This window comes from Poecilia latipinna, unplaced genomic scaffold (genome assembly GCF_001443285.1).
Source record: "Poecilia latipinna isolate Pla-1442-1.1 unplaced genomic scaffold, P_latipinna-1.0 Scaffold923, whole genome shotgun sequence".
NCBI lineage: Eukaryota > Metazoa > Chordata > Actinopteri > Cyprinodontiformes > Poeciliidae > Poecilia > Poecilia latipinna.
In genome coordinates, this window is record NW_015113539.1 from 30,597 (window position 1) to 57,385 (window position 26,789).

The 26,789-nt window shown below is 41.6% G+C and overlaps 1 protein-coding gene across 1 annotated transcript; it reads right to left on the minus strand.

Moving 5' to 3' along the window:
• Nucleotides 1–2,095: 2,095 nt before the first annotated feature.
• Nucleotides 2,096–25,426, minus strand: LOC106957654 (histone-lysine N-methyltransferase EHMT1-like). The gene is given in 27 exon segments (XM_015049065.1): nucleotides 2,096–2,420; nucleotides 3,503–3,678; nucleotides 3,832–3,910; nucleotides 5,109–5,195; nucleotides 5,300–5,415; nucleotides 6,333–6,410; nucleotides 6,497–6,641; nucleotides 6,725–6,895; nucleotides 7,775–7,929; nucleotides 8,008–8,112; nucleotides 8,834–8,935; nucleotides 9,008–9,130; nucleotides 9,213–9,319; nucleotides 10,020–10,102; nucleotides 10,175–10,390; nucleotides 10,791–11,023; nucleotides 11,127–11,404; nucleotides 11,970–12,068; nucleotides 12,149–12,251; nucleotides 12,352–12,426; nucleotides 12,916–13,068; nucleotides 14,112–14,260; nucleotides 14,337–14,559; nucleotides 15,247–15,758; nucleotides 15,839–15,920; nucleotides 25,140–25,262; nucleotides 25,265–25,426. Coding segments are annotated over 27 exon segments (4,086 nt in total). The 5' UTR covers nucleotides 25,412–25,426; the 3' UTR covers nucleotides 2,096–2,254.
• Nucleotides 25,427–26,789: the final 1,363 nt, after the last annotated feature.

The following is a 26,789-nucleotide window of genomic DNA, read 5'->3' on the forward strand; positions in this document are numbered from 1 at the left end:
TGTCATAGCAAAAGCAAAAGAATTAAGTGAAATTAATGTAAATAAGTCCATAAGATGAACTGCAGCCCAAAAACACGTTTTAGAGTGAATATGGGAGGACAGAAAAGAACAGCTTACAAAAAAGGAAAGAAAAGGAAACAAACAAGGAAGGAAGACAAGAAAATAGAAAGAAATAAAAGAATGAAGGAAAGAATGATTGATGGAAATAAAGAAAGAAGGAAGAAAAAAGTAAGGAATGAAGGAATGAAACAAGAGAAGGAACAAGAAAAAGGAAAAGAGAAAGAAGAAAAATAAGAAGCAAAAGGGGAAAGGAAACTAGAAAGGAAGGAGGAAAAAGAAATAACAGAAGAAAAGAAAGAAGGAACAACTGAGAAATAAAAAGAAGAAAAATTAAGGAGACAAGAGAAGGAATTAAAGAAATGAAGAAAAACAAGAAGGAAAGAAACAAGGAAGAAAGGATTAAATGAAAGAAAAGAAGGAAGACAAAAATGATGGAAAGAAGAAAGAAAGAAAAAACAGAAGGGACAAAAGGAAAAAGGAAACAAGGAAGGAAAGGAATAAGGAATAAAAACAAAATAAGGAATGTAGAAAACAAGGAATAGAAGGAAGGAAAGAGGGAGAAACTGAAAGAAACCTATTAAAAAAGGAAGAGAAGAAGTGATGATGGAAAGAACAAAGAAAAACAAGAAAAAGAAATAAGGAAGGAAGAAAGGAAATGAGGAAGGAAGGCAAAAATGATGGAAAGAAAGAAGGAAATATGTTTACATCGGTGGAGAAGGAGGGATGAGAAAAAGCAATAAAAGACGAGAAAGAAGGACCTGGCAGATCCTGGAATCCGATTCCAAACTTTTCCAGGCTGCATGGAATCATCCTCGACTTCCTGCAAACTAAAGCTTCAAAATAAAAGTCCATAAATCGTTTTAACCAACATGGAGACTATTTTTGTTGTTTTGTTTCCATGGAGTGAAGAATCAATCAATCATTGATAATAAATTTATTGAAAAAGATACAACCAATCAGACGGATGGTTCACAGTCCAGAAATATGTAACAAGTTAATGGAAGTGCAATTTATCCGACATTTTCCCAATTTATTCAACTTTGCACAAAAGACTTCTGTGAAGAAAAAAATAAAAATAAAAAAATCATGACCGGAAATTAAAATCTGACTATGATTAGAAAACGGGATAAAATTAAACGTTAAAAAAAAGTAAAAACATTCTCTTATTTTACAAACTATGTTCACTTGGATAATAAAAATGAGAACGAACATAAAAACCTGTCAGCACCAGTTTCCTGTGGGTTCTGCTCTGTCTTCTTTTAAAATGACTAAATATATTCCTCAGCCGCTCCGGAAAATATTAGTTTAAAAATAAAAAAAAGTAAAATTTATGTTTGGAAACTAATCTGAGCTCATGGAGAAGCTTCGAGTTTTCAGCTTTTCAACGAGGCGAGAACGAAGAAACGGGAATCAATAATCGTCTGAGTGTCGCTGGAATGATTCGACACGGCGGAGAACGAAGGCGACAAGAAAAAAAAACTACAGAAGAAAGTCAGAGTTTTATCAGAATAAAGTCAAAACGTTGAGAGAATGAAATCAGGCATACGATAAAATTACGAATAAAGTCGTAATATTACAAGAATAAAGTCAGATTTGTTCTTGGGAATAAAGTCATGAGATTAAAATCATAATTTTACAGGATTAAAGTTGTAGGTTTACAAGAAAAATGTAAAACTATGAAAAAAAGTCAAAATAATACAAGAATAAAATGTGGTATTACAAGAGTAAAGTCAAAATATTTAAACTTTATTCTTGTAAAACTAAGTTTTTTCCTTGTATTGTTTTTACTTTATTCTTGTAATATTATGATCTAATTCTTTTAAGACTTTTTGTAATTTTATACATTTATTTATTTTCTTTTTGTGGCCTTAATACTCCGTCGTAGTTCATGGTTGTCACACCTTAAAAAAAAGGAAAAAACAGAAATAGTTCCCAGATTTCTCAGTCACAATAATTCAGAATATTAAAACAAAAAACAAACAAAAGTACAGTTTTTCCTTCCAGCAAACGTTCTGCTGCAGGACAGAGTGTTTTGTTGTCCCTCTTCGTTTCCACACGACACATGATGAAGTCGAGAATCGGGTCCAGGGTTCGGTTTGTGCATCTGGAGCTCAAAGTTTTTCAGTTTGTAGAAGAACAGTCCCTGGCAACGGCGGAGATACAGTACGATTCGCTCAGAGGCCCGGCGCGGCCTCTAGGAGGCGCCGCTGGAAGAGCTGGTGTCGGGCAGCGCGCTGGGCTGCTGCTGGTCCTCGGGCGTTGTCGCCATGGCAACCGACGAGTACTTACACTTGGAGGAGCCGCATTCGCAGCTGAACAGCTTGGCCTTGACTTCCCAGAAGTGGTCGCCGTAGTTAAACCTGGAAAACAGCAGAAGAAGAAAACAGATCAGGAGAAACGGAGCAGAGCGGGACCCGCCAGGCGGCAGGAAGCAGGACGACAAGATGGCGGACGACAGGGGAGCGAACACAGGAAGGACGCAAACTCCAAAATAAAATGTAAACAAATGCAACCGTGACAATAAAAAAGAGAAGCTAAAAACTAACAAAAAAATACTGCAGACAGAACAGTGCAAATAAAAAATGCTGCAACTGTAAAAAAAAAAAGAAATGCTGCAAACAGACAAAAATCTGCAAACAAAAAATGTCACAGCAGCTGAAAATAAATAAAATAAATACATGCCAAGAGTATTTAAAACTGATTTATTATTTGCTTGAATTTATCCGAAATGTTACAGCAGCAGAAAATAATGATGCAATTACTGATAAAACAACACGAACAAGAAATGCTGCAGAAAATAAGTAAATAAAATAGATATTTGCCAGGTGTATTTAAAATGTATTTATGAGGCGCCTTAATTTATCCCACGACAGACAAAATGCTGCGACTGCAGACAAAAATCTGCCAAAAAATGCAGCAGCTTCACAATAAAACGCTCCAAAATTTATTCATCTTGAATTAGCATTGCTTAAAAATTTATTCAAAATTAACCAATTAGTTGGTTAATTTTGCAAAATAAAATATTGCAAACAAAATTGTGACAACTTTGGAAAAATGCTGCAGAATTAATTTATTTTTAAAGAATTATTGTTTAACTTTTTAATTTATTTTTATTTTATTGTGTTTTAATTATTTAATTCATTTATTTTTAATTATTGCTGAACTTTTAAAAATCTGTTTACTTTTATTTTATTTATTTAATTCATGATTTTCAAATTATTAATTCATTTTTTACTTATTAATTTTCCTCCATTTTTGCATTTATTCATTTTAATTATGTCACTTTTAATTTTCTGGCCGTTTCAACAGAAATGACCCTGGTTTGTGTCTTGAAGCTCCACTAAAGCGACTCGGCTGCTTCTGCATCAGAACCGACGGTTTTATGGATTAAAAGTTAAATTCTGACAGGAAGTAGTTTTATTCTGACAGGAAGTAGTTTTACCCGAGCTCTTCCCCGGCCTTGACGTTCTCGCTGGCGAAGAAGGCGATGTGTGGGAACCGCAGGTCCTGGTGTGTGGTGAAAACCCGACAGGCGAACAGGTTGGGCTCACACATGTGGTTCAGGAAGCGGCTGATGTTGCCATAGAAACGGGCATCGATGCAGTACTGATCTTCAGGCTGGAAATAAAAACACAGAAAGGCTTTGAAGGAGGAGAAACGCAGCGGCTTTCAGAGGCACGTTTCACTCAGGTTTAATGGAATTTAACTGGATTTAATGTGATAAATGGAGAATAATCATGAATTTAAAATGGATTTTCTTGTTAGATTCACCTTATCGTCCAGGCTGAACAGGTAAGCATCGTTCTGTCTCGTATCGGCTTCACCTTCAGAGATGATCTCACCAACGTACCTGTTGGAAATCAGAGGAAGAAACGTTCTGCAGTTAAATAAAGAAAAATAACATCATCAAATATTATTATTATTATTATTTAGGAAGGAAGGAAACAAAAACTAAAGAAGTTCAGGGTCGTTATTTAACCACATTAACTCATTGTGTTTTATCTTCAACAAAATCGCTCATAATCCATATATTTGAAATACTGATTAAATGATTAATCGATTATTAAAATAATTGTCAACTAATTTACTAATATATTAATTGTTACTTGGAGTATAAAAACTAAAAATATATATTCAAAACAGTAGTTAAGCCAAAACTGTACAAAAATATACATAATTTGCATTTAGGATAAAAACACATTTGTTTGTAAATATTTTTTAGCCAAAACTCGTTGAGTTGTATCGTTTTAGCTTCACCTGGTCCACATCCAGAAAGTTTTGGATTTTAGGCAACAAAAATGTTCATTTTATTAAACAAAAAGGAGTTGAATTATTTATTTACATACAGTTTTAATGTATTTCTAATGTTGTATAAAAAGGCTTAAGAGGTTAAAGAATAGGTAATTTTTTAAACGATTAATCGATTAATTGTCAAAATTATTGATTTACTAATCGTTTCAGCCCTACATCAAAAGCAATGTTACCAAATACTGAGGACATGTGTGCTAACTTCTGATCCTGAAGACATTTATGGATAAATTAATACGTCATTTAGAAATAGAAGTAATTTTCACAGTTATAACACATAAAACAAGATAAATTACTGACTTTGATATTCATGAGGCTGGAAAAAATCCCAAAATCAGGTAGTAAAGTGCAGCTTTAATGAAATGAATTATTAGTTTATTTGCATCCTTTATGCTTTTCTAATTTTGCCCAAAAATGCTTCAATAGTTAAATGAAAAATCTGCAGAATGTCGTTTCTTTTACCCGATTGATCAATTAATCGTCACCATAACTGCTCAATTAATCAAGTACTAGACTAATAGTCAGCTCTAATTTGGAAAGTGAAGCTGGTGTTTTTAAGATTCAAGAAGCTCCCAGTGTTCCCAGTTTCTTTAAATTATTAATTCATGGTGAAACAAAATCACACAGTTGGGATCTGATTCCAGTGAGATGTAACTTCATCTCCACCTAGTGGCCTGCTTGTGTCAGTGCAGCTGTAAGTTTTTACCACATCCAACATTTTTATGTTGCATCAAACTCACTCGCACACAAAGCTCCCCTGTGGAATATCCTGCAGAGTTCGGACTCCCCAGCCTTTATTACCGGTTCTGAAAACCTGGAGTCTGACCCTACAGAGTTAAAAACATTTAATCACAACAGTTCCTCTCTTCCTGAAAATCAAAACAACTTTACGAGGATTTTATCCGAGCACGTTGGGACTCTCTGGAGTTACCTGAGCCCGTTTTGTACGACGCGGTTCTTGCAGGTCCTCCAGCAGGAACACGCGTGGTTGCACTCAAAGATCAGCGGCGGCTCCTCACGGCAAAACTCAGGCAGCAGGCAGCCGCTCTGCTCACCCAGAGACACAGGAGAGGAAGAAATGAAGCTGGTGATGTGCATCACTGTAAAAAAAACTTTGAAAACTCAACTAATTTAACGTTTTTCTGCCAAGCAACCTGTTTGTGTCTGCTAAGATGGTCTAAATCAGAAGTTTTTCAGGTTTTCTGAAGATTACTAAGGGCATCAATGAGAGGAATTAACACACATAGGCTATTAGCATTAGCACTGGCTAGGCTAGACTAGGGTTATCATTGGCTAGGCTAGCATTAGCCCTGAATAGGTTAACAACAAGCAAGTCTAGGCTTGTGGCCCACTGGATTGATTACTGCATCTTCTGCCCATTAGCATAGTTAGGCTGGTGTTAGCATTGACTAGCCAACATCAGCCTTGGGTAGGCTAACAGTTAGCATGCCGAGTCAGGTCATGCACTGGATTGCCACTGCATCTTCTGTCCATTAGCACAAATACATGGGCATTAGCATTACATTGTTAGCATTAGCCTTGGATAGGGATGAATCCTCACTGGATAAAGCTAACAGCTAGCATGTCTAGCCGTGTCACCCACTGGATCGTCCATTTCTGTGCTCTGCTGTCCGTTTGTTAGCACAGATACTCTGAGGTTAGCATTCAATAGGCTAACTCTAGTCTTCATCAAGAAAGCAAACTGTGCTTTTATAAAGACACCACATCCGTCAGTGACATACTGAGACACAAAGTCCCTAAACACTCGGCTGAGTGAAGAACTTTACTGGTCTGGTCCAAAAGAACCTCTGGGATGAACCAGTCCAGAGACGGCAAGCAGCCAAAGTCCAAACAGAAAGTTTAAAACGCCCGGCTGTCCCGATCAGAACCACTTTAAGGGATTCTTGCTGCTTGAAGGACACCTGACAGAAACGAGAGTTTTTCCAGAACATGCTTGTCCTCACCTTGTCGTACCAGCGGCGCAGACTCAGCTGTCCACACATGCAAATACTAGTAGAACAGTCTTCTTTACAAACACAGTACTGCGAGGAGAAACAGACACAAACATCAGTTAGTAACTCTGCTGAACTCTTTATTTACTCTGAAACACCAGAAGACCGTAAACCACCTGCAGGTGTGTGATGTTCCGGTCGATGTTCATGGGGGACGTGACGCAGTTTTCTGTGATGTATTTGTAGTCGTCTGGGATCGGCTCGCTGTCCACAGAGTTCACACAGGGAATGGAAACTTGCTCCTGGCCTAAAGATATGTCACTGCGGACACAAACACACCATGTTTCCTCTCTGAAAGCTGATTTTTCTGTCTTACTGGTGAGCGAACAGCATCATAACCCAACCTGTGAAGCAGTTTCTCTTCGGTCCGCCTGAGCCGGCCGTTTTTGGCGTCCCTCTCCCTCTTGTGGGCATGCAAGGCGCCCCAGGCCTTGGAGTTGTGGCTGCAGCAGTCCGGCGGAGTCTCTCCCTCGCGGTTCTTCAGAAACACATTAGCTCCTCGAGACAAGAACAGTCTGAGGAGACAAACACCGATTTCACACAACCGCCCTGCTCTGCAGCTGCTTTTAAAACTACAGAGATGGATTTTTGCTTTTGGTTTGAAACGATTAATTGGATTAATCATGATTAATCATCAGTAAACATAATTGTTTTTGGTTTTAAACAAAAAGGACCTCCACATTCTATCTTCGTTTTGAGACAGTTGAGTTTCTGTGGAATATGAAAAATGATTTGCAGCTAAAAACATGAAAGTCAGCAGGGCTGCAACGATTAATCATGATTAATCAATTATTGAAATAATGCTTTACTAATTTAGTAACTGGGGTAAACAGACTCAAAAAAGGTAGTTTGGTGAAAAAAAAAACATTCAGAACAGTAATTAAGTCAAACCTTAAATATATTTACAAAAAATAAATATATTTTGCAATTAAAATAAAAACAGCTTTTCCTGAAAATATGTTTTAGCCAAATCTCCTCAAGTGACATCCCTCATTGATTTATTAACTATTAGAACTCCTTTTCCTAAAATTTCCACAACCTTGTGATTCAAACCCTGTCCAGAGGAGAAATCAGTGATTTGAGATTAGAGTTTAAACGATTAATTGATGATTAATCGATGATTGAAATAATCGTCAACTAATTCAATAATCAATTAATCATTAATGTGAGTGTACAGACTCGAAAAAAGTCCATTTGGCGGAAAAAAAACACATTCAGAGCAATATTTCAGCCAAAAATATACAAAAATATATACATTCTCCATTTAAGATAAAGAAAAACCTTTGTTTGTAAAAACGTTTCTGATAAAACGCCCAGTTTTGGGAAAACCCAACTTCACCCAGTTCCAATTCACTAAATCGTTATCTGCAGCATTATTTTGTGTCGTCGCTTACTTGACGCAGTCCAGGCGGTTTTCCCGCGCGGCGATGTGCAGAGGAGAGTCTCCGTGGACGTTGACGGCTTGGAGGTCACACTGGGCGTTCAGGAGAACCTCGGAGATTTCCACACTGCCGGAAAACGCCGCCCAGTGAAGGCAGATGTTTTTCTCCTGGAAAAAAGAGCAAAGAAAATGTTTGTTTAGTTTCCGTGTGAACACAAAGTAAAACCAGAACCGGCCCGGACCGACCTTATCCCTGATGCTGATGTCGGCGCCTTTGGACAGAAGCAGCTTCACCTGGTCCACATGTTTGTACTCTGTGGCCCAGATCATGGCTGTCCAACCGCCGTCATCCTGCAGGAACAGGAAGTAACCCCAGATTAGATCCGTTTCTGGAAGGAAAGCCTGATTTCTTCATCTCTAGCCATCAGTCAGAGAATTAATCCTTCATGCAGTGAAAATACTCGATTAGGAACTTTGAAATTTCCAACAAAAAATGGTTCAGTTGAAGGAAGAGAGCTGGAAGATTTTACTAAAATCTGCAAACAAAAACGTGTTTTAATATTCCTGCTAATCCAGAATCCAGTTTTCAAGATTACTTGTTTCTCAGATTATTTTTAAAGCAAATAGAAACATCAGTATGGATTTATGGGTTGAGTTTCTGGAGCCGAGCGGCTATAAAAGAGGAAACCTGGAAAACGACAGACTGGAAGGAAAGAAGGGAGAAGGATTAAAAACGATCTGAATACAAGAAAGACAAAGATAAACGACTGAAAGGGCTGGATCGACGACAGAAAGATGATAAATAGGAAAAAAATTGATGGGTGAATGGATGAATGAACAGATGGATGGACAAAAAGATGGTTAGAAAAGCCAATGGATGGATGAACGACAGAATAAACGGATGGATGGATGGATAAACAAACAGATGGAGGATTATAAAAGCAGACAGATGGATAAACAAACTGACCTTTAACTAGGTGACCTGTCTCTTTAAATAGTGACCTGTCTCTTTAAATAGGTGGCCCTCCCTCCATGTTCTCCATGCTGGTCTGCAGACTGGAGCTGCTCTCACCTGACAGTTGACGTCCACCAGCCCGGTGGTCAGAAGGTGCTCCACCACGTTGTAATGACCAGACTTGGCCGCTAGGTGGAGACATGTGAACCCTTCAACATCCTGTGAGGAGCAGAAACCCGGTTCAGACCCAAACGTTTCCCTGAATGCTGGATGTTCTGGTGGCGGACCCACCTTGTGCATGGCGCTGGCTCCGGCCCGCAGCAGGTACAGCACCACCTCCATGTGGTTGTTCTCACACGCCTCCATCAGCGGCGTCCGCTGGTCTTCGTCGCACATGTCCAGGTTCGCTCCGGCCTGAAGACGAGCCGCACCGGGACACAATCAGAACCAGAACCGGGCTTTGGATCGCCCACCGAGAGCAGAGAGTTTACCCCACCTGAACCAGCATGTGGCAGATGTCGGCGTAGCCTCCCTCAGCGGCGGCGTGGAGCGGCGTGCGTTTGTTCTGGGAGTCCATCTTGAAGTTTGGGTCGGTACCATCCACTAAAAACCAACAACATGCCGGTCAAATTCCTGACAGAACATGGAGCCACACAGAGTAATCCTGAATAAAACAAGTTTTCTGCTGATTTTTAAAACCTCTCCTTGCAGTTCCTTATGTTGATGAATCATTCAGGCTTGAAAAGTCGCAAATTTACAGAAGGAAGCAGAAAATTCAGCAAAAGAAATATTAGAAAATTTATTTTTAAAATTTCTGTCAAAACTGCTAAACTTTTTCACCACATTTTGTCTTTTCACAGCCACAAACTTTAATGGATTTGTTTGAGAATCTGAGACAGACCAACAAAAATCCCCAAACAAAAAAACTGAGCGTCGCGAGTATGACGCCAGAATTCTGAGAAAAAGTTCATAATTCTAAGAGAAATAGAATTCTGAGATTAAAATCAGAATTCTAAAATTAAAAAAAGAATTCAGAGAAAAAAATAGACAAAATTCTGAGAAAAAGTTTGGAATTCTGAGGTTAATATCGGAATTCTAAGAAAAATAAATTTGAGAAAAAAAATTAAAGTCAGAATTCTGAGAAACAAGTAAAATCTCAGATTAAAATCAGGATTCTAAAGTTAAAACCAGAATTCTGTGAAAAGTGTCAGAATTCTGAGATCAATAAATAATCAGACAGAACAGAACCAGAACCAGAACCAGAACCAGACTCCTTCAGAGCGCTGAGTGAAGCTCTACCCACCCAGCATGAGCACCACCTTCTTCAGCTCTCCCTGTTTGGCCGACAGGAACAGCTGTTTGGGGTGAAATCGCAGCTTCTTGGGTCTGACAAGAGAAGAAGAAACGGGTCTCAGGTCACGGTGTCTCTGCAGCGTCGGCAGAAGAAGAGCGGCTTACTTCTCCGTATCCAGGGCGACCAGGACACTCTCTAGAGTTTCTTTAGTTGTTCCTAACGGCAGCATAGGTGGCGCTATTGTTCCGATTCCAGGCTGCAAAGTCGCCTGGCGGGATGACCCCGGGACGGCCGGGTCATCGAGGTCCGGAGCGGGATGGGAGGACAGCGAGCTGTCGGCTCGGCCGCTGACTTCAGCCACAGGAGACAAACAGGAAGAGCTGCAGAAGGAAACAATCCTCACTGATTAGCTTAGCTTTGTTAGCATTAATAACTTATCTTTGATAGGTTAGCTTTGTTAGCTTAACGTCATTAGCTTAGCTTTGTTAGCATTAATAACTTATCTTTGATAGGTGCTTTGTTAGCTTAATGTCATTAGCTTAGCTTTGTTAGCTTAATTTTATTAGCTTAGCTTTATTGACTTCGCTTTGTAGGCTTAGCTTTGATTACATATCTTTGCAACTGTTAGCTTAGCCTAGTTAACTTCACATTGTTAGCTCATCTTCTTTAGCTTAGCAAGCCTAACTTTGTTAGCTTATCTCTGTTAGATTAGCTGCATTAGCTTATCTCTGTTAGCTTAGCTTTAGCCCCTAGAACAATGGTGTCCAGCTGAACTCTGACCTGCCGGTCGTTGTGTCTGCTCGGCCCTCTGGAGCCCCCGGTGTCGCTGGGCCCTTGGCCTGCGCCAGAGGAACGGTGGAGGTGGTGTCGGCCTTGGCGATGGTGACCTCCTTGGCCTTGGCGGCCTCCTCCCCGCAGTGCGGACAGAAGCTCTGACCCTTCAGCATCGAGGCGCACGCCCGGTGGAAACGGTGGGAGATGCTGACGTCCGGCTGGCACTCCATGAACGTCCCCTGCTCCAAAAAACAAAAAAAAAAAAAAACAAAACACACAAATAATGAATAATCTCAGTCCCACCCAGTCCTTCCCAGTCCCTCCCAGTCCCCCTGAACTCACGGCTCTGCAGAAGAAGCCGCAGCCGGGGCAGCACTGGTGCTTCACCATGCCGCTGCGGTGGTCCTCGCACAGAACCAGCAGCTGGACCGAGTTGGACGGACGCATCATCTCGTGCTTCAGGACGGCGCCCTGGCAGCGGGTCAGCTGGCCGTCCACGCTCTCCGTCGCCATGCACTTCCTGTCTGCCAAGATCAGGATCTCGCGGCTCTTCGGCGTCTCCATGCGGCAGCTGCAGAGCGGCAGCTCCTGCGCCTCCTCGATGGCCGACCCGGAAGGTTCTGGACACCATCAGAACAGAAACTATTAAAAAAAAACATCCAACTTTTACAGCCGCCATCGCTGCTTCCTGCATTAAAAAAAACACAGAATCCTTCAGGATAAACGGCTAATTCTCATTTCTGTCAGTTAGTGTGTTAAATCAGTGGCTCATGGGGAACAGTGCGCCCTCTGCTGGCTGAGAGAGGGATGACACATTCTTACTGGATCCTGGTTCTGATGGAGGAGACCCAAAAACACTTTTAAAAGGTCATTAATGCAAAGATAGAGTACACGTAAACGACAAGGGAGGAAGAAAGGAGGGACAATTCAAAAAGAAAGACAAGAAATGGAAGATACAAGGACAGATAACGAAGGTAGGAAACAAGGAGGAAAAGAAGTGCACAAGAATAAAAGGTAAAAGACGGAAAGAAAAGGGTTGAAGGAAGGATGGACATAAAGGACGGTAGGAAGGGAAGGACACATGAGGAAATGAAGGAGACAAAGAAGGAAGGATCCAACATTTAGCATCTTCAGTTCCACGAAGCTCCTGGAGTTGATTTGGACTCCTGCCGGTTCTGAACTCACCGTTGCTGTGTGACGACTTGCTGAGGTCGATGCACTCGGACGGGAGGATCTCCGTGTACTCCTGACCCGACGTCTGCGGCAGAACATCCGTCTCCGGTTCTAAGCAAACAGTCGACAGTAAGACACAGAACCGGCGACCGAGCTTCAACCAGCGAGTGGCGTGAGTGTCGACCGATCACCTCTGGCGCCCATCCTTCGTTTCCTCTTCCTGGACGGTCTGAGCCAGGCGCCGTCTGCTTTGGACTTCTTCTTCAGCTTCTTCTTCAGGCTGGACTCGAAGCTCTGAGGCGGGCAGGTCGGACTCGGTCAAGAGATCATTCCAGAAACACAGAACCCGACAGGGTATTATCTGTTACCCTGAGGAATCGGAGGAACACCCTACCAAATCCGACTCCGTGCCCTCCTCCTCCTCTCCCTCGTCTTCTTCGGAGTCTTCGGACTCGTGCTCATCCTTCACCTTCTACAAGAAAAGGTAAAACAGATTTCCTGAACATCAACTGAAGCTTCAACTACATATGATCCAAACTTCATCCAAACTCCCCCATACAGGAGAAAGCCGTCTCATCCAACTGGACTTGGCCGTTAGGAAGTCGGGACAAGTCTTCCTCTGATCAGCAGATTCTTGAAAAGCTGCAGTTTGCGTCTTGTACGTGTCGCAAGCAGTGATGATTTTCTGTCAACCAATCAATGGACACCAGTAGTTCCACCCTAACCGTATCATTACAACTTAAGGGGCCAGGAATGGCGTGGCAGGTGTTTGCACTGCCTACTGGACTCTCACAAGGCAGGAGGGGTTAAACCCAAACACCTAACATGGTATCACACTCGGACGAAGACAAACGCAAGCAGTGGTGTTTTCCTGTCCACCAATCAATGGACAGTGATGCCCTAAGTGTACCGTTGTCCATTGGACCTACAACTGGACGGGCATGTCTTCCTCTCCCACCTGATCAGCAGACTCAGAGGTTTCTTGAACAGCTGGAAGCGTTTGCTCTGCAGGCTGCCGTCGCATCTCCTCTTCAGACTCCATGTCCTCCGACTCGTCTTCCTCGGACGCGTTCACCACCTTCTCCCCGTTCACGGTGGCCGCCTCCCTCTTCTGGAAGCCAGGAGATTTATTCACGAGTGTTTAAAGCTTAGTAGAGAATAAGTAACAGTAATATCAGAAATACATTAAAAGACACAAATAAACCAATAATTTAATTCATTGTTTGAATGAGAAAAACATTTTATTCCTTTAGTGAAAACTAAATAATGTGAAGAGCTCAACTCTTTCTGCTTGACTTGGCATCAAGGTGCTCCATAGGAGATTTTTTGAACCAGGCAAAGTTAAAACTGGCACTTGTTGATTTTGCAGTAGAGGATATTTACAGACATTGAAGTTTTATTTTATTTTAAATCCAAAATGTAAAGGTTTCTGTACATTTTTAGCTTACCTGCTGCTGTGTTTTTCTTTCACCTACTGGTCCTTTCAGACCATTAACGATTAATCAATTACAAAATTAGTTGATCATTTTAATAACCAATTCATCACAATTAATCCGATTAATCATTCCAGTCCTAATCTGAAATCTTTGATGTCTTCATAATTACAGGATTATGGAAACTCGGGAAAAAGCAGTTCTGATTTGGAGATTAAACTGAATGGAAGAAACTAAAACTATATTTACAGACAGTTATTTTTATCATAAATGCAAAACGTAACTATATTTTTTGCAGTTTGGTTTAATTACTGCTCTGACTCCGTTTTTCAATCACCAATGAGCCTTTTTGAGTCTGTTTACTCTGATTAATCGGCTAATAAATTATTTGACAACTATTTCAATTATCGATTAATCACGATTAATTGTTTCAGCCTCATTTTTATGTAATCTGGAGAAGCAGAAATCACTTCAACAGAACCTGCTGGGTTTCTGTAGACTGTTAAAAACATTTCCAGCAAGGTTCTCAACTATAGTTTTGACCTAAATACTGGTCCGAGTGTGTTTTATTTTAATCATCAATGGGCCTTTTTAGAGTCCATTTACTCTGATTAATCGATTAATGAATTAGTTGACGGTTATTTCAATTACTGATTAATCACGATTAATCGTTCCAGCCCTATTTTCATGTTATCTGGATGAGCAGAACAGGATGTAGGACCTGTTGGGTCTTTGCAGACTGCTGCAGCTCCTTAAACATTTCCAGCATGGTTCTCTGCTTTAGCACTTTGGTTTTCTTCTTGGGAACCAAGCTGTACGTTCCCATCCTCCTCTTCTTCTTCCGGGATGAAAACACCGTAGAGTACGGCCCTGGGGAGAGAAGAGGAGACCATCACAGTGCGTCCCAGCCGTGAATCTGAACTCCGGTCGTTGGGGTGAGTCGTACCCAGGCGATGCTTGGCAGCAGCTGCAGAATCTGCAGGAGAATCTGCAGGAGCTGCCGGCTCTGTGGGAGCTGCTGGTGAAGCAGTGTGTGCTGAAGCTGGCGTTTCTGGTGGACTCTGAGGTAGATGGTTCGGCGGCGGCGGCGGAGACGACTTCTCCACATCTGGTGCGACTGGAGACTCCGATTTGACACTGTTTGCTTGTCTCAGCTCCTTGTTGATGAGCTGCAGGCGACAGAAACGATGAAACGTGAGGAGCGCTGCTCTGTGGCGCCGTGAGGGTTACAGGCTCTGGGTTTAATCACTACACTCTTCTTTACGTCTAAATGTTACGTTCCAGGGTCAAACGTTTGGTTTTCTTTCTGCTTTTGCTGCTTTTTTAAACATAAATACAAAGATTCAAGGTGGAGGTTTCCCCTGAGATCAGACTTAAATTTCCTAAAAACAAAAGAAAGTAAGAAGATGGATGGATGCTTACATGAAACAGAGAAACTAAAAGATGAACTTGTGTCTCAATAATCAATAAATAATGATAAATTAAAACGAGTTTAATCATTTCCATCTGCATGATTTACCATCTTTCTCTGGATGATAAAACTCTTCAGTTTGGTGTTTTGGTCTTAACTCTGAAGGACATTTTTGTTTACGGAAACTTCATAATTCATTTTATTTGTTGTTTTCTTTATTTATTCTGGAGATTTAAAATGTTTTTCAGCTCCAGTGTTAAATATTAATTGAAATTTAAGGTTTATTCTTATTCCATTACAGATGTAATAATTGAAGATGGCCTAAAAACAACAATACAATCGTTTATCGTGATAATTTCTGGGTTGATTTATCGTCCAGGATCGTTTGTTGGGCCTGTTTGTGGTTCAGACGTCAGAGACGAAGACGCGGCGGAGGTGATCGTACCTTCTGAGCCGGGCTGACCGCCGGTCTCGACATGGTCTTCCTCGCTCTGTGAACAGTAACCGGCGGCGGAATCGTGACGGGGCTTGAAGCAAAGCCGTTTTTAGTGTCCGACATACTCCCCGTGCCGGGGGCGGTCCTTAACGCGCCTGAACTCTGTGCGCATCCCGCCGCCGCCGAGGCGCCGAGGGGTTTGGCTGTCTGTCCCCCCGGCGGCGAGCCCGAAGGCAGCCTGCTAGTCCTGAGAGGGGAAGAAACCCCCGAAGCGGGCGCCGCCGCATCGCCGCCGTCCTGCTGCTGCTCCTTAGCCAGGATGAACCCGTTGCTTCCAGTTACGGATCCGTGCGGCGTCTCCGTCTCCGCCGTGCCGTTTTCGTTCAGCGCCGCCTTGATGCCGCTGACCGTCAGGTCTGCGTGTCGGCTGCCGTCGTCGCTGTCCGTGCCGTTAAGCATGATGGCCTCCGCCGCGGCGGGAGAGGAGCGTCCCGCCGCTGATGCTACGTCTGTGTCCTCGCCTGAGGCGGGAAACAGAAAAATAAGGTCAAACCAACCGGAACCAAACCGGAACCATCCAGGGTTTGATCTGGAGGCTGACCTGACTTCTCCTCTCCATGTTTCGGTGGATCCAGTCCCTCTTTCTTTGGAGGTGCAACGTTATCCACGGCTAAACCAGCGGGCTGCAGAAGAAGAAGAAGGAGGTCCATCAACTGTTAGGAGCCACTTAATTTACCTCAAAAGCAAGAAATACAAATAAATCTACAACACCTGTAAAATATAATCATCTTTATCGTGAAATATGTCATGATACAAACAAAGAAAGATGAACCAGACAGGAAGAATCAGATCAACCTCCATTAACAGATTAAAGCCAAAATGGACAAGAAGCTACAAAACCTGGAGGGAGAGGAAACGTTGGACATGAAGGAGAAATGGGAGAAGAAGGAAACCATCAAAGAATATTAAATAACTGCTGATGAAGGGAATCCATGTGGAAGAACGTTTCTTCAAAACGTCGACCCAGACGGGCAGAAAGGACAGAAGGTCAGGCTGGAGGTCGAAACGAGCCGTCCTGAGTTACAAAGGGAGGAGATTATTACTGGGCCCAGTTTGAGTTAAACGATGAGAAGAAACGGCCAAACTGTGAGAAAAGAGTTCAATGAAACAAATGCAGCTCTGGAAAAAATTAAGAGACTCTTAAAACAATCAGATTCTCTGATTTTACTTTCTAAAGGTTTATCTTTGAGTAAAATGAACATTTTTATTTTATTCTATAAACTACTCCAAGCAAAAATGTATTATTTATTTGCAGAAAGTGAGAAATGGTCAAAGTAAAAAACCTGCAGAGCTTTCAGCCCTGAAATGAAGCAAAGAAAACCAGTTAATATTCACTTAGAAACAACAATATTAATGTTTTAACTCAGGAAGAGTTCAGAGATCAATATTTTCATTGGGCTTCAGTGCAGCAGCAGCTTAATATTTTATGTTTAATGCAATGCTACCAGCAGTAAAGAGCAATAATTTGGAAAAGGATAAACGTCATTTAGGACGTTTCCCAGATGGAGACACTGAGATTTCCACTCGACATGAAACTAATGAAAAAGAGGCGACGCCCGTCGATGTTTTACTGAAAAGATGCTTCAATGTGGTTCTTCACACTTTTTAAGAAAACGGACAAAAAGAGGATATTTAAAAATCACATGAACTGAAAAGAGAACTGTAAAACATTGTGAACTAAATTTTCTTCATTTTGTTCCTAAATAAAATAAATTTTAATTGAAAAATATGAAGCTAAAACGAAATATTAGCACCAAAAAGAGAGAATTTCTATATTTTGTGCATTTTTTTCAACTTGACTCACTTTATCTCCCCTAAACTAAAACAGAGGTGAAGAAAAGGCACCAGCTAAACCTAAAAAACTACAATTTCTTTCAGTTTTTTTAGTGACGCCATCATGAGGAGAGTAAACAGAGACCAGATCAGTCAGCAGCTTGAAAGCATTTCTCAGAAATCCATCAATCGTCTCCAACGTCTGATAAACGTCCAACACTTTTTCACTTCAGGAAGAAACTAAGAACGTCGAGGGTTTGAATGAAACCATTTCAGTGCAAACATGAGAGGAAAGCAGCTTCAGATCAGCCTGACCTTTAACTGCAGCCCAGCCAGCGTTAATGACAACAGTTAGAGCTCTCGTCTGCTTCATGGAGGCCGAACAAAGCCGACTCTGAGTCAGACTTTCCCCTTCAAACTGGCCCAATCAGAGGACTGGTTTGTCCATGTCTGCACATTAACACACCAGTCCAGACCGTTTCTGGTCAAGGATTTCTCTCCTTCACCTGCAGCTCAGACCCAAACAGGAACCATCAGAGCAGACCACCGCAGACCCAAGGCAGACCAGCACCTTGTCAATCAGCAACAGGCTCTGCCCACCATCTGCCCTGCAGCACAAAAACTGAGGCTGTTTCCCAAAGAGCGTCCAGTCTGAGTGGAGCTTGACCTGCCGCAGGAACACCTGGGAGCAGCCAGACCCGAGGAACGCTGCTGCTTCCTCCTTTTACTCAAAGGAAAACACAAAACCCGGCCTCTTCCCTCCCCCTACTGGTGGAAGGTGGAAGTGGCGTTGGATTCAGTAGGCAGAGAGAGACAGAGGGGGGAAGGGAGGCAGAGAAAGCTGTCTGCAGAGCTCCGCCATTTCACAACCAGACTGTTTACTGACATGGCTCGGCCATTGCAGCGGTTTTCCACTAGATGGAGGACTGAAGGGGTTGGGAAGCTGGTGGATTGGAAAACTGAGGAATCTCCAAACCTGAGGGAGGAGATCAGCAGGCCTGAAGGCCTCAGTTACATGAAAACATGGTAGATTAGACCAAAGCTGCAGCTGGAGCTGAAAGCCATTAGAGGCCTGGAGGTCGACAACAACCAGGCTCCATATTTTGCATAGAAAATGGGAACATTACAGAGCTTGAATCATTCAGTATCTCTCCAACGTGAGTCTGGTATGTGAAGGCCTGCGACCTATCTTTAGATCTGTTCCAAGAGGCCTGAAAACGCGCCGCAAAGTATGAACGCTTTCCACAAGGGGAGTTTACTCTGAAGGAGACGGAGGAAACGCCTCGACATCCAGACACCAACTGGTGATTTGAAACTGCTCAGACTTCCACATCGTCCTGATGATCTGTTCATTCCTCTTTGTGACGTCATACCAACAAACTTTAATGAGTTTTAGAGAAACTATGCAGATCTTTTCCTTTTTAGGTCAGTTCTGGTATTGTTAGCATTATTTCTATTTGGTAAATTCCAGATTGATGGAGATGTGAATGTGTTTTGGTGCCAAATGTGGCAACGAACCCCAGAAAAAAAGCTAAATCCTTATTATTATTTTGAATCATAATAAATGGACCAACATGTTTGATTTGTATTGTTGTTTTTTAATGATGGCTCCTGATAGAATGTAATGTTTGTTTCTGATTTTCCAATGAACGGGTCTGAACCAGAAATGATCTGCGCCATCTTAATTTCTCCTGTCCTCCAACCATAAAACTATAAAATTGCTGAAAATAAGTGAAAGAGACGTTTGACCAATGCGTGAGAGAGATGCATGAACAAAATGGCTGCTGTCGGGATCGACCCGTTTGAGATGCAGAAGGAAAATGCTTGAGTGGATGGAGCACCGATCTCATACTAAGACATAGTTAGCTACCTGAGGAACATGAGCAACGTTTACAACACGTTTGGAGCTTCAGGGCCTGAAATCCATGGCCGCATACGAGTCACGTTTCAACGGATTTGTAAAGGACGAACGACCTCCTCGTGTGAATGATAAGGTTCTGGTGACTGAATAAGTCCATGTACTAACAAACACAAAGGCTACATGTCTATCTTAGCTAGCAGATAAAAGCTACATTAGCTAAGCTAATTTTGCTAGTTCGGCAGTAAGTACTACAGTAAATATCTACCTTAGTACACAGAGGCGGGTAGAGTACTCAAAAATTGTAATCGAGTAACATTTGTAATCTACTGATATTATCAGTTAGATAGAAAGGAAGGCGGTGAGAGCTAGCTAAGCTTGTGGTTTGTTTATTGTTGTCATAGCAACGCCGTAGCAACTGCTTTCCCAAGATGGCTGCCGGTTACAACGTTCACGGAAGCGTCTGAACTATGTATTGGTTTTTGTATAATGCTTTTGTGACTTTTTATTTTTGTGTTTTTATGATGTAAGACACTTTGAACTGCCTTATTATTGAAATGTGCTGAACAAATAAACCTGATTGATTGATTGGTTGGTTGATTGATACAATAAAATAAGTCTTGTACAGACATGGACTTTGCACATGGACTCAACAACAAAGACATTAATTTTTAAAGACATGCCAGCTAAAGTAGTAAAACTAAATCTGAGGTGTTTTGTTGTAATAATCGTTACATTTAAATGGAAAAGCGAAAATTTGTACCTCTGTGCCTCACAGAGGTGGTAGCATCATGTTGGGTCACACTTCATAAAGCCAGTGGCATCATGAGGAAAAACTATGTAGTGAACATATTGAAGCAGCATCTCAAACTGGCAGCCTTCCAGATGGACGGTGACCCAAAGCAAACAGCCAGATTAGCTACAAAGTGGCTTAAGAACAACAAAGTCAATGTTTTAGAGTGTCCATCACAAAGCCCTAAGCTAAACCACTTAGAGATTTATGTGCAGAGCTGTTGAGGTGTGTAGCCTACAAATCTGACTCAGTTCTACTGGTTCTGTTGGGAGGAATGGGCCAGAACTCCAGAAAACTACAGTGAGAAGAGAGTGGAAGGAAAGTTTGATACAAGTTTTAGAGTTTAAAATGTAATTCTACCAAAAATGAAGAAATGTGAACATCAATAGAAATAATGCTAAAACTCATTAAAGTTTGTTGGTATGACGTCACAAAGAGGAATGAACAGATCATCAGGACGATGTGGAAGTCTGAGCAGTTTCAAATCACCAGTTGGTGTCTGGATGTCGAGGCGTTTCCTCCGTCTCCTTCAGAGTAAACTCCCCTTGTGGAAAGCGTTCATACTTTGCGGCGCGTTTTCAGGCCTCTTGGAACAGATCTAAAGATAGGTCGCAGGCCTTCACATACCAGACTCACGTTGGAGAGATACTGAATGATTCAAGCTCTGTAATGTTCCCATTTTCTATGCAAAATATGGAGCCTGGTTGTTGTCGACCTCCAGGCCTTTCAGCTCCAGCTGCAGCTTTGGTCTAATCTACCATGTTTTCATGTAACTGAGGCCTTCAGGCCTGCTGATCTCCTCCCTCAGGTTTGGAGATTCCTCAGTTTTCCAATCCACCAGCTTCCCAACCCCTTCAGTCCTCCATCTAGTGGAAAACCGCTGCAATGGCCGAGCCATGTCAGTAAACAGTCTGGTTGTGAAATGGCGGAGCTCTGCAGACAGCTTTCTCTGCCTCCCTTCCCCCCTCTGTCTCTCTCTGCCTACTGAATCCAACGCCCCTTCCGCCTTCCACCAGTAGGGGGAGGGAAGAGGCCGGGTTTTGTGTTTTCCTTTGAGTAAAAGGAGGAAGCAGCAGCGTTCCTCGGGTCTGGCTGCTCCCAGGTGTTCCTGCGGCAGGTCAAGCTCCACTCAGACTGGACGCTCTTTGGGAAACAGCCTCAGTTTTTGTGCTGCAGGGCAGATGGTGGGCAGAGCCTGTTGCTGATTGACAAGGTGCTGGTCTGCCTTGGGTCTGCGGTGGTCTGCTCTGATGGTTCCTGTTTGGGTCTGAGTTGTACAAAAGACTCAGACTGTCCGGTAAAGGAGAGAAATCCTTGACGAGAAACGGTCTGGACTGGTGTGTTTCCAGTCGTTTCTGCCTCCTTTAGGTCTCTGATTGGGCCAGGCTGATAGGAAACGGTTTTCTCCTCCATCTAGGGGAAAATCGAACTCAGTGTCTGCTTTGTGTGTCTCTTCAGTTGTGAGCCCTGCTACCATTTAGATTAAAGAGGTTGCTGCAAGCAAGCAGGAAAGCAATAAGTGCATTCGTGCCTCGACTTTGTGAAGTTGCAGTTCTTGTGTGGCAGCTGCTCTTCATCTCGTCACATTTGTTTGTCAAACGGTCACTGAACGTCTCCTGAACAAAGTCAAACCTGAAGATCTGGGAACAACAGCCTCTAAACTCTTTTCTCCTTGAATGTTGCCTCATTGATTGACTGTAATTAATGATTTCTGAGCAGCTGAAGCTGAGCGCATTGAGGCCCAGACAGCTGAAACCAGTTATTTACATACACTGTGTAAAAAGAAGGTGAATCTGTTTCCCTCGTTCCTTATTTTACACCAGTTGGGATAATCAAACTGATCTCTATTACCATGTGTTTGAATATTTTGGGAAAGCCAAGATGACGATGGATTTATAATCTCCTCAGCGGTTCATTAGGGAACGTAAGAAAACTCCTCACACTTTGCCTCCTTACCTGAAATAATGAGGAAACCAAAACTAATCAGCAAAAATATCCGGAAACCAAATGTAGATCTCCACAAGCCTCGTTCTTTCTTGGGAAAACTTGAGGATTTTATTTAATTTTTTAATCCACAGCAACAATATTTGAATATTTGAAGTTTCTTTGAAAGCATATAATTAATTACAACATGACAATATTTTACTTCCCGATATCAAAATTAGAAAATTTGTTTCTTCTTGGGCTGCAAGTAACGACTATTTTAGTAATCGATTAATCCATCAATTATTCTGATGATTAATCATTTTTTAATGACATTCAACAGGTGTTTATTTAACAACTTAAGACTTTTTTATACAAAATTAGAAATACTTTAAAAGATTCAAATAGGAAAGTAATTTGATTACTTTTTTAAATAAGAAAAACATTTTACTGCCTAAAATGCAACACGGTGCCATTCCTGTAGTAAATCAGGTGAAGCTGAAATGTTTATTATATTTACAGACAAAAGTGTTTTTATCTTAAATGCAAAATATACATATTTCTACTAAATGTTTTGCTTAATTTCTGTTCTCGGTTTTTCACCAAATTGCCTTTTTTGACTCTGCTCACTAACGATTAATCGATTACTAAATCAGTTGATGATTTACTCTGATTGATCGTTTAAGCCCTACGTTCTTCCCTGTTTATCAAAACAGTAGACAAATTAACACTGAGAATACCTGTTTATGTTAAATAATGGTAACTGTACAGTATTAATTTTCTTATGTTTTAAATTTCCCCCTTAATTTATTGTCTCTTCTTCTATTTTTAGACATAATTTTGCTTTTGTTGACCTAAATTTGCTGACGGTTCACCTGGATTTCCCCACTGTGGGATATAAAACTTATTTCTCCACTAATATCATTTAATGAAGGGTGAACCTATTTTAAATTATTCTTTTACAACTGCTTATTTAATGTGAGCTTCCATTTCTTCTTGTTCTGATGATTAATCGATTAATCAAATCAAGAACGTTCTGGAGCGTTTTCAATTAACCACTTAACCATTTTTATACAATATTAGAAATACATTAAAAGATGCAAATAAACATGATTACATTCCTTTTTTAGATGAGACAATAAACATCTTACTGCGTAAAATGCATCAATATAACATTATTCTAATATACACTTTATCATTTAGAGCAAAGATGCATCCGCAGCTAAAATTATTTCTCACATTAATATTTGCAAAGTTCAGCTCTTTCTGTTGTTAGACTAAAGATCAATACAATTTATGGCTGATCTGGTTTTTGAATAAACTGATTAAAAATTGGATAAGTTGAGATTTTATTTGCTCAATTTGACCCAGTTGAAACTTAAACTGCCACTTGAGGAGTTCTGGGCAAAACATATTAACAGACGAAGGTTTTTCTCATCTGTTCTGAAATGTTGGCAAAATTACTGCTCTGAACATGTTGTTCTTTCAGCAAATGGCCTTTTCTTTAATCTTTATACTCCAGTTAATGATAAATCAATTACTATAAAGTAGTTCACGATTATTTCAATAAATGATTCATCTTAACTAAGATGATTAATCATTCTAACCCGAATCAAATATTAAAATATATGATGTGCATCAACGTATTCTGTTAGTTTTCTCTTTTCTTGACAACAGAAGGAAGAATAAATGAAACTGGAGGAGAAATTGGACCAAATCAAACAGGAAAATGATGTTTGGCTCCAGATGTACACCGACAGCTCCCCTGCTGTGGCGTCAACCTTCAAAGTGAACAAACCATGCAGGGAATCCAGAAACACCCAACTGATCCTGACCCGAACAGAACCTGTGTGTTAACGCACCGACCAAAACATAGGCCAGAGTCTCCGGCTGTACAGGCAGCAAATGTTCGCCAGTTTTTCATTTTCAGTTCCCTGCACAAAAGATGCAGGTTGGCATGAAAGCAGTCGCTGCCTCTTTGTTGCAAACTCTTCAATCTTTGGCAGCATGTCAGTGCAAACATGAGAGGAAAGCAGCTTCAGATCAGCCTGACCTTTAACTGCAGCCCAGCCAGCGTTAATGACAACAGTTAGAGCTCTCGTCTGCTTCATGGAGGCCGAACAAAGCCGACTCTGAGTCAGACTTTCCCCTTCAAACTGGCCCAATCAGAGGACTGGTTTGTCCATGTCTGCACATTAACACACCAGTCCAGACCGTTTCTGGTCAAGGATTTCTCTCCTTCACCTGCAGCTCAGACCCAAACAGGAACCATCAGAGCAGACCACCGCAGACCCAAGGCAGACCAGCACCTTGTCAATCAGCAACAGGCTCTGCCCACCATCTGCCCTGCAGCACAAAAACTGAGGCTGTTTCCCAAAGAGCGTCCAGTCTGAGTGGAGCTTGACCTGCCGCAGGAACACCTGGGAGCAGCCAGACCCGAGGAACGCTGCTGCTTCCTCCTTTTACTCAAAGGAAAACACAAAACCCGGCCTCTTCCCTCCCCCTACTGGTGGAAGGTGGAAGTGGCGTTGGATTCAGTAGGCAGAGAGAGACAGAGGGGGGAAGGGAGGCAGAGAAAGCTGTCTGCAGAGCTCCGCCATTTCACAACCAGACTGTTTACTGACATGGCTCGGCCATTGCAGCGGTTTTCCACTAGATGGAGGACTGAAGGGGTTGGGAAGCTGGTGGATTGGAAAACTGAGGAATCTCCAAACCTGAGGGAGGAGATCAGCAGGCCTGAAGGCCTCAGTTACATGAAAACATGGTAGATTAGACCAAAGCTGCAGCTGGAGCTGAAAGCCATTAGAGGCCTGGAGGTCGACAACAACCAGGCTCCATATTTTGCATAGAAAATGGGAACATTACAGAGCTTGAATCATTCAGTATCTCTCCAACGTGAGTCTGGTATGTGAAGGCCTGCGACCTATCTTTAGATCTGTTCCAAGAGGCCTGAAAACGCGCCGCAAAGTATGAACGCTTTCCACAAGGGGAGTTTACTCTGAAGGAGACGGACGTCCAAACTGGTTCTTTGTTGTCTTTATCTTCATTTTAATAAAATATTCTTCCAGCTCTCTGCAGACTGATTCAGAAACAGGACACAGAACCTACATGACCAAAGCAAGAACAACATCAAAGCTATAAAAGCCACAAATTGGGAGAAATTTCTACAACTTTGTCAAGTCTGAATTTTGCTTCCGTTTGAGGAAAGACATGCTGTAAATGATCGGAGTACGTTCGTTTTGAGATCCGTCCACAGACACGATCCAACACGTAAACCCTCTGATGGCTTTTGGATAACTCGACACAAACAACAATTATGGCTTCAATACATTAAGACTTTCAATTCAAGAATCGTCTTAAAACAGAAGAGAAACTCAAACCAATTGTTTTTATTTTAGAAACAATGAAGCAAGGCTGCATGTCTTCAAAACACCTAAGGCCAACCGAGAAAGAGCACAGCATGTCTTTCCTCTCTGTCTCAAGGAAGCATCATACCTGCTTTCTTCTCATGGCCTCCACTGAGAAGAAGAAGGCGTCAGAAAGGGAGTGGGGGAGGAGGAAGAGGAGGAGGAGTGCGTGGGGTAAGAGAGGAAGAGGAGTGGTGGGGAGGACAGAGAGAGAGGGAGAGAGCGCAAAAACCTGCTGAAGAGACTGCTCCCGATTTTCTTTTCTTTCCCCGCATGTGTATTCACCTCGCCGGTCATGTGACCTGTTGGCTCCCTCTGTCGGTTCTCCTCCTCTTCCTCAAAACGGTCTCCACTGAGCATGCTCAGTCACTTCAAACTGTAACACCACTCCGTTCTCTCCACTGGTTGACCTCTGAAGATATCCTTTGGAGCCAAGTCACCATGGAAGGGCTCAGACGTCAAGGCCAATCAAAGCAAATGGAGATGGATGTGGTTTTGACACACACTTACTCATATCACCCCGAAATATCTTTGAGTCATTTCTGAAGATAAACATCCAATCAGTTTTTATGAGAAAGAACAAAAACAGGTTTACTCGAGTGCAACATGGACTCTGCTGTCTTCAATTTGACTGAAGGAAAGAAGCAGAAAGACTTGGCCGACCAAACGCACAAAAACAAGTCCAAACAGCTACAATCTGATCTGCCTTGAAAGGAAAACACTTAAAACAGAGCAACAGCAAGAAGAGAAAAGGAGACTGTTCAATAAGGTTCAATCAGAAACCGACCGGATGAATTAAAACCATCAAATCTCCTCATTAATGTAGCAAAACCAACTAGATGGTTCATGATGCTGGTGAGCTCAAGACAAACAGGCAAGAATTACCTTAGTTCTAGATAATAATAATAAAAAACAACCTGTCAACCGCACGGGGAAATTCAATTAGCAGATATCAGAACCTTCTGCTCTTTAAGTCATTTTTTAAAGACTGTTCCTGATTAATATGTGTAAAATTATGAAATGGTGCAATAAATCATAAAAATCCTATTTTAATCATGTTCAAAGTTTCCCCCAGAAAACTTGCTAAACCCGGTGGTTGGGAGTTAACTCGTGTTTTTTAGTTAAAACATATTCAAAGTTGACATGAAATTTGAAAATGTCACTTGATAATTATGTGTTATTGAAAGATCAATACCTGAAGTATAAAGTCTTTAAAAAATGCAAACATTTTAAAAAGACTTAAATAAATAAGCATTGCTTAGCCTGGTGGGGGCACAAGTAAAGCCTGGAGGCCTGCCAGGCTTATATTACACTGGGGGAAACCCTGATGTTTAACAAGTACTTTTCTCAAAGAATACCAGGAAAGGTACTGGTTGTGCGTACTACGGCTGGGTAATATGGCTGAAAAACGAATCACGACATAAGCATAAGTCAAAATAGATAATTATGGATGAGTTTTTCTGTTTTAAATATCTGAAATACTAGCAAACTGGTGACATTTCCTGTTTTATCCACGGTTTTCACTCCACACCGTTGTTTATTTTTACATAGTTATGAGGCACAGAAGCAAAACTTTAAACTGCTACTGTGCAAGTTACTCAACAGGTTGTTGCTAGGTAACCAAAGAGAGTGAGTTGCTAGGTAACCAAAGAGAGAGTGAGTTAGTTGATTCCACCAGGATTGGTTAACTGCCACAAGAGGCTGAGTCGCTAAAACCTTTCCTCTGCCTACATCCCCC